Consider the following 8298-nt stretch of genomic DNA (forward strand, 5'->3'; position numbering starts at 1 on the left):
TCCCCTTCACATATCTTAACACTCGAAGAACTGCTTCCAAATGTGGCTTCTTTGGATTTTGCATGTATCGACTCAACACACCAACTGCGTGGGAAATATCTGGTCTGCTTAAAGTTAAGTAGATCAAGCTACCTACTAATTGACGATACATTGTTGCATCTTCTAAGTCCTTTCCTTCGAGAGCACAAACCTTTGCATTTAGTTCCATCGGAGTTGAAACTGGTTTACAATTAGACATTCCAAACTTTGTCAAGAGCTCCCTGCAATATTTCTTCTAATGAAGAATCAGTCCTTCATGAGTATAATCAACTTCTAGGCCAAGAAAATGCTTGAGCTGGCCGAGTTCTTTCATTTGGAACCGTATGGATAAATTCTCTTTTGTTAAGAGAATTTCTTCTTCATAATCTCCTGTTACAATTAAATCATCCACATACACTAACACAATAGCTATTTTTGTGTTTAAGAACTTGACAAACACACTACAATCTGCAGATGTTACTAAATAGCCACTATATGTTAGGAATTCAGCAATTTTTCCATACCAAGCTCTTGGAGCTTGTTTAAGGCAATATAGTGCCTTTCGTAGCTTGCAAACATATTCTGGATGATCTTGATTCTCGAATCCCATTGGTTGAGACATGTAAATTTCCCGATCCAGTTCTCCATGTAAAAAGGCGTTCTTTACATCCATTTGCCACAAGTTCCAGCTTTTGTTAGCCGCAAGTGCAAGTAGAACCCTCATCGTTGTAATCTTTGCAACTAGACTGAAAGTTTCGTCGTAGTCTAGTCTATACTGCTGAGAAAACCCGCGAGCAACCAGGCGTGCCTTGTATCTTTCAATTACTCCATTTGTGCGACGTTTAATTTTATAAATTCATTTGCATGAAATAGGCTTCACATCCGTCGGCTTTGGTACAAGCACCCATGTCTGATTTTGTTCCAATGCGGCAAATTCCTCTTCCATGGCTTTCTTCCACTCCACGTGAATTTGTGCATCTTCAAATGTCTCAGGTTCTGCTGCAATTTCTTCTTCTGTTATTGCAGCATTAGCATATTTAGGATTTGGCCTTCTAGTTCTTGTTGACCGTTGAGGTTCAACTGATCTGTTATGCTCTTCTTCTTCTTTACTTGGACGATCATACACACCTGTTTGCCAAGGATGTCTGTTGTTCTCTTCTTCTTCTTCACTTGTTTGGCCTTTGTCCTCAACTGAAACTTCTCCCTCACTTGATTCCAGTTGAAAATGGATAGGGTGCAAGGAGTCTGAAAGAACTGGTTTTGTTTCTTTTTCTGTTGGCCACCATGAAGAAGCTTCATCAAACACCACATTTCATGATGTATAGCACTTCCCAGTCAGAGCATCACAACATTTCCAGCCTTTTCTTTGACTGTCATAACCCATAAAAATACACTTCACAGCTTTCTTATCAATTTTGCTACGTAAGTGATCAGAAATAAACACATAGCGCACACACCCAAAAACACGAAAATAGCTGACCACAGGTTTCATGTTCCATAATTTTTCAAAAGGTGAAAGAAAACATAACCGTTGTTGTGGAAGCCTGTTGATCACATATGCAGCAGTCTTCATGGCCTCTGCCCAGAAACGTCTATGGATATTTTTTGCGTGGAGCATGCATCGACAAATTTCTGTGAGGTGCCTGTTCTTCCTTTCTGCAATGCCATTCTGTTGTGGGGTGTTGGCACATGTGAATTGATGACTTATTCGATGATTCTGTAAGAACTTGAAGAATTCATCTGACGTATATTCTCCCCCATTATCCGTGCGTAGAGACTGAATATGTTCACCAGTTTCTGCTTCTGCTGCACTCTTGAATTCTTTGAATTTTGAGAATGTTTCAGATTTCTCCTTTTGAAAATATACCCATACATATCGTGAAAAGTCATCAATAAAGGTCACCGTGTACCTCATTCCACTGAGGGATGCTTGTTTCACCGGGCCAAACACATCAGAATGAACCAATTCTAATGGTTTCTTGGCTTTGAATTTTGACTCTTCATACGACAATTGGTGTGCCTTCCCATATTGACATCCTTCACATACCACATCTGTTTTTACTTCAAGTTGAGGGAGACCTTCCACCATTGATTTCTTCATCATCACAGCTAGTTTGGAATAGCTGACATGACTCAACCGTGAGTGCTATAAATCTGGTGTTTCATTCTTCTTGGTCTTATCTATGTATGCAGTTTCTGCTGACATTACATAGACTGATTCTCGCCTCTGACCCTTCATTAGTGGCTCCTCTGTAACCTCAAGATTGTGATAAACTCTCACATCTTGGGTCTAAATAAGACATAATGTCCAGCCGATGTTAGCTGTGACACCGAGAGAAGATTTTTCTTCATACCTGGATCATGGTAAACCTTCTGCAGTGCTACTTCATTGTCACTGTGATGGTTAGAAACTATTGTATTACCAACATGAGCTATTAGTAACTTTGAATTGTTGGCTGTTATTACCACACGATTTCCCTTGTATTCTGTCAAATTCTGCAGCTTCTCCTTATCTCCAGTCATGTGATTTGAGCAGCCGGAGTCTACAATCCAGTCACTTTCATAATCAATTTGATCAGACATATTTGTTGTGAAGGCTTGTTCATCATCTTCTCCTGCTATAGATATTGTCTGAATATCCCATTCTGCTTCAATTCTGGTATTAACAACATCACACAGAATCGTTGTTGCAGTAAGAGCCAGTTCATTATCTTCTTCCTCTGTGACAAGTAGTGCCTCTGCATCCCATTCATCTTCAACTTTAGAGGTAGCAACATTACTCTCCATGTATTTTTTCTGCAAATTGCAGACTCTGGCCATATGAAATCTCTTCCCGCAATTGTAACATTTTCCTTCAAATTTCTTGTTGTTGCTTTGATTTTTCCAGCCTCCCATTGAATGGTTGCCTTCTGCACCTTGATTTTTCCAGCCTCCCATTGCACGGTTGCCTCCTGCACCTTGGTGACTTTTGATCTTGTCACTGTACTTTTTCACTCCACCATCTCCATATTGCTTAAAGTTCCTGCTGCCTTTGCTGACATAGAGTGCTTCCTCTTCACCCTTGGTTGAAGCTCCTCCCATTTGCTTAACTAAGGCTTCTTGTCCAGCAAGCAAATTCTCAAATTCAACAAGTGATGGTTGGTTTTGCCATCCTTGTACTGCAGCAACAAAGCTTCTGAATTCTGGACGTAAACCATGAATGATTATTCTTTTCATCCTGGTTTCACCAATTGGAGCTTCTGTATCCAATTCAGAAATCTCTCTACATAAAGTCTTCACCTTATGGAAGAACTGGGCAACAGGAAGCTCATGTTGAGCTACTGACAGCAGTTCACTCTCCAGTAGTTGAAGTTTCGTGTCATTCTTCTTGGAGAATAGCTTGGCAAATGTATTCCAAGCTTCATGAGGAGTTTTGGCATCTCGAATATGTTCCAACACATTTTCTTCTATCGTAGTTTTCAAAGCAAACATTGCTTTGCCTGCCTTTATCTTCCATTTTCGTAGAGTACCGCTTGCATCTTCAGCCTCTGGTTGTGTAATTTCACAACCACTCACAACTTCCCACAAATCTTGGCCCTGCATGTAAGACATCATGCATGTTGACCAAGTTTTGTAGTTCTGATTGTTGAGCTTTTTAACCCCTCCAATGACTTGAAGATCACCCATCTCACTCTCTCTTTTCCTCACGTGTTTAACTCTCACAAACCAGAAACACAGATCTCTCTTAAACAAGGCTCTGATACCAATTGTAGAACAATAAAAACAGAGAGATACACTGAAAGATAAGAACGAATGAGATAAATATTATTGGGCAAAGCTGATGTGCTTTATATAGGCAGATCAGTGGCTTACAATTAGGAGCTAATAGTTGCTTCCACTATCTTAGCCAGAGAATAATAACAAACTCCTAGAATTAGAAAAACAGAAATTGAAATAACAAACTGCAAAAGAATAGGACAACACAGCTGACTTGGTCAGCTTATTTTACACGTTTTTGGTTTTGGAATTTTAACACCGCAGGCTTTCATTGCTCTCAGAACATGTTCATCAGGACCATTATGCAAATTTTGGGAAATTCAGTGCTGCTTAAGAGAAGTTAATGCTAGAAAAGAAGAAAGTGTACAATTTGTAAGACCCTTTATCAATATTAATCTGGCATTAGCTAGGCCAGAAATTACCTGTTGAAATTCAATGGAATGACTGTGAAGGCCTATCACAGCCTGAAAAAACACATAAAAACTTAATAAAGTTAAATATGTGCTGGTATGATTCGCTCTCTTTTTTCCGAATTCAAGACTCAACAAGGTCAGAGGAAAAAAGAGAAAATGGGCCCTCTTTGTTAAGGAATTGAGTCATGATGGTGAGTCCACAAACACCAAAACGAAGCCTTCACTTTTCTGGTATTCCATTGTCCTGTTGGAAATATTGTAGGATCTTACAGCTTTTGGCTCTTTAACAGCCACAACAATTCTGCTTATAACCTAACCTTTCATTTTACATAATCTTCAAGGCTCACTCCATTGAGCCTTAAAACAAGTTTCTCAAGCTGCATATTTTCAAATTCTAGTCAGATGGTATATAGAATTCCGAACTGAATTAATGGGATTTTGCTTCTGCAATGAATTGTTCACTAGAGGAAGCGATTTTGAAGGCATTTTAGTCCCTTTATAAGCCTTGCATGCATAGCTTACGAGATTCTCAGCCTTGCATCCCTGTAGAGTTTAAAATTACTTGGACTATTACAGGCTCAAAATTATTAAAAAAAGTGTCTTTGTCCAGTATCTGTTCTTCATCTAAAGTCCTCAGAGGACCTTCCAACTCACAAACAAAAATTATTAAATCCTTTAATCTTTCACCTCATAACCTGATAAATGTTTGCAAGATATGCATGTTAACAATAGGCAACAAAAGAACCAGGATTCATCAGCTTGATTGGCTCTCCAAATCGCTAGTTAAGTGACAGGCAGAAATCAAAGCAAAAAAGTATGGCGAATCTGTAAAACGAAACAGTGTAGGAAATAGAATCTGATGCACATTATTTACACCAGGACATGTTTGCCAATACTAAGTATATAGTAGTTACTAAGATTTATTTTAACTCAGGAATCAGGACATCATCAGCAGAAAACATGCATGGCACTCCACATATAAAACTGATGGCGATCAATTGCCAAGGCTGGTCATATGCAATCTTAACTGATCCGCATAGTACTTATTGATCGAACCCTAAAACAAGAATAAAAAGAAAAAACCTTAAATTCCCCAACCGGAATATTCTAAAACAATTTTATTAAAGAAATTAACATCAATTGAATAACCATGAATTCTCCTTGAGAATTTCTTCCTTTTCCTCTGGGGTAAAATCGTTCTTGATATTAAAGAGTTCGCGAATTTTAATAGGTTGATTCCTTGTGATCATGTCTGCAACTTTTTGTGTAAGTTGGCCAAGCAAAACTTCAATGCTGAGATAGTTCGAAGCTAGGAGAAGATCATAGAGAAAATCTGTGTCAACATCTAAAAAATCAGCATCCCACTTATCAAGCTCATCCTTAGATGCATCGCTCGCATGCTTCTTCAACCACTCCACAATCTTGGCTAGGGTTTTCTTTTCTACTTTGAAGAGTGGAATCGCATCATCAGTACTATGGCCATCTTCAACCATGCTCTTGATGATTTCAGATTGTAAGGCAGCCTTCTCTTCCACCTCAACAACTTCATTGTCACTGGTTTTCAACTTCAAAACCTTAGTTGTAGTCTCTGAACATGCCATGATGTATGACAGGTAGTAATTTTAGTCCAAAGAAACCTAATGAAAAACCAAAAGACCGATAACAAAAAACTACTCGTTAAGAGATTGCAGAGTATGAATGATTGAGAATTTTACAGAAGAAACGTCAAGAGGTCAGGGTATATATAGGATTTAGGGCATGTTACCCCCTCTCCGGAATAGGATTATTTCTAATCCAGAACAAATAAGGACTGAGATTATATTTTTTCCAAAACACGTAAGATATAATAGGAAAAATTGGACAATTAACCCAAAAAATTTCAAATTAACACAGCAGCAAATTTTTTTAACAAGATAAAAATTTTAATTGATATTATAATTCACAGCTGTAATATCAATTACATTTTTAATGTGAACCGACCGTATGATATATATATATATTATTTTTCCATAAAGTCATAAAATAGAAAAACCAACTTATTAAATCTTTTCATGTTTCACCTCAATAATCTGTCACAATCATGCAGTGAATTGCTAATACAGAGCATGTTGTATCAATAGGACAATCATGGCCTTGTGGAGAACAAAAACAATGATCACTGAGCATAAAGCACAAATTGCTGAAGACTGAGGAGAACAACACGGCTCAGAAAAAGTGTCCATTATGCCTGAAGACCGTGGATGCTTTCTAGATGCTGAAGAAGTAAAGATGTCCAAGATTTTATCCGCTGAACCTCCTATTAGTGTAAGCAATCAATTCCTGTCCCATTCACCTCTCCAATATTTCATTTGTAACTATTCAATCAAGTAGTGAAGTGCTTAACTAGAAATTAGGAGTTACAGACGGAAAATAAACAGATGAGGATTATGTGGGTTTTCATGTTACATTTGCTTGCAATGTAGACGACGAGGGTGATACGCTGAAGTTTCTGTGTGCCTTGTGAGCCTCGGATGAGGACACTATGTCTATAGTACATCTGATCTGATGACTAAGACTTGACATTCAAGCCTTATAATGATAATTCTGCATCTGCCTGTCAGGATTGAGCATAAGACTTTGACAACCCATCCCTGTTGTGCTTCCCCCATACAATTCGTCGGTTCTTGAAGAGTTTTGATGTTGTTGCTGTCTGATATAGCTATAGTGCATATATAATGATGTGTACAGTTTGTTTAGCTACTTTTCATACTGGTGCTGAAAAAGCTGTGGTGATGTTACCAGGTAGAATCAATGAAGGAGCACAAAATCATATAATCTGGATGTCGTAGTTATGCAACTACTGCATGGGAATCAACAAAACCTTGAGTTTTTTTAACGAAGTCTTTCGTATCGATTCAAACTGCATATTTCAATATTTGCAGGGGAATTAGTCACCAGCACACAACATAAATCTCCGCTTGTAAATGATAATGGGTGGATTGTTAATGATCTCATGGTGCTGCATGATATCCCATTTGCTTACAAACACCTTCTCTGTACTATCACTGTTGCAGATTCTTCCTTCTTAATTGGAACCAACAAGCTAAGGATGCGTGGCTAACTAAAACAGACTCTCAATAACGAAGGAAAACATACAAAAAGTAAAGATATGCGAAACGGTGCGTGTTACAGGCTTAACATCAGTTTCGAAACGCCCTGTATCAGCTCCTGTACCACCAGCTAGTTGGATTTAAATCTCTTCTGGATCTTCACTGTATCAATCCTCTGCCATCCTCAATGACTTGCAACAACGCCCTTGTCCTCAAGGGAAAACTGTGGAAACCTCAATGCAAGATTCTCTGCAAGCTCCCATGCAGCTTCTTTACGAGACAAACCTTTCTATAGAACCAGCACATGGGTAGCAGCTTGGTTGAAACGCTTAACAATCCTTCGATCCAACGCTGCCTGGGGTAGAAGCAAAGGCTCCTTCAGCATCACAGGTAAATCATCTTGTACCTTCCTGTTTCCCACATGTTTTTTAAGTCGAGACACATGGAAAACTGGATGGATTGAGGTAGAAGATGGTAAATCCAGCTTGAATGCCAGTCCCAAATTATTCAATCACCTTGTCGGGACCAAAGTATTTGGCTGCTAATTTGTGGGAGGGCCTTTGCACCAAGGAATTATGCCTGTCGGGCTGCAATTTGAGGCATACCCAATCTCCCGCATTGAATGTACGTTCACTCCTCTTCTTGTTAGCTAACTGAGTCATTCGGTGCTGAGCCGTCTGTAGGTTCTTCTTGAGTGCCCTGAACATGTCTTCTATGTTTGTTAAATACTCATCCACAGTAGCTATGTTAGAGTCCCTGGGAAAATATGGAGAATGAAAAGGGGGTGCTTGGCCATATAAAGTTTCACAAGGAGTAGTCCTTATAGACGTACCACCACTCAGCTAAGAAAGCCACTTAGAACACTGGTTCGGTGAGTCTCCTATCATACATTTTAGGTAACTCTCCAAGCACTTGTTAAAAATTTCTGTTTTCTCGTTAGTTTGTGGATGATAGGCAATGGAATAATGCAATTGTACCCCTGGATAAGAAAAGAAATGTTTCCATAACTGACTAAGGAACAC

The 8298-nt window shown here is 38.8% G+C and overlaps 1 protein-coding gene across 1 annotated transcript; it reads right to left on the minus strand.

Moving 5' to 3' along the window:
* Positions 1-5323: 5323 nt before the first annotated feature.
* LOC133678866 (SKP1-like protein 1A) lies at positions 5324-5788 on the minus strand. Its single transcript, XM_062101375.1, has one exon. It carries the CDS (start codon positions 5786-5788, stop codon positions 5324-5326), a length of 465 nt encoding a protein of 154 aa, XP_061957359.1.
* Between the last annotated feature and the right edge of the window lie 2510 nt (positions 5789-8298).

The sequence above is a fragment of the Populus nigra genome, chromosome 18, assembly GCF_951802175.1.
Source record: "Populus nigra chromosome 18, ddPopNigr1.1, whole genome shotgun sequence".
NCBI classification, from domain to species: Eukaryota; Viridiplantae; Streptophyta; class Magnoliopsida; order Malpighiales; family Salicaceae; genus Populus; species Populus nigra.

Coding starts and splice junctions, on each gene's coding strand:
- LOC133678866 (XM_062101375.1), bottom strand. CDS start 5,788: ATGGCATGTTCAGAGACTACAACTAAGGTTTTGAAGTTGAAAACCAGT.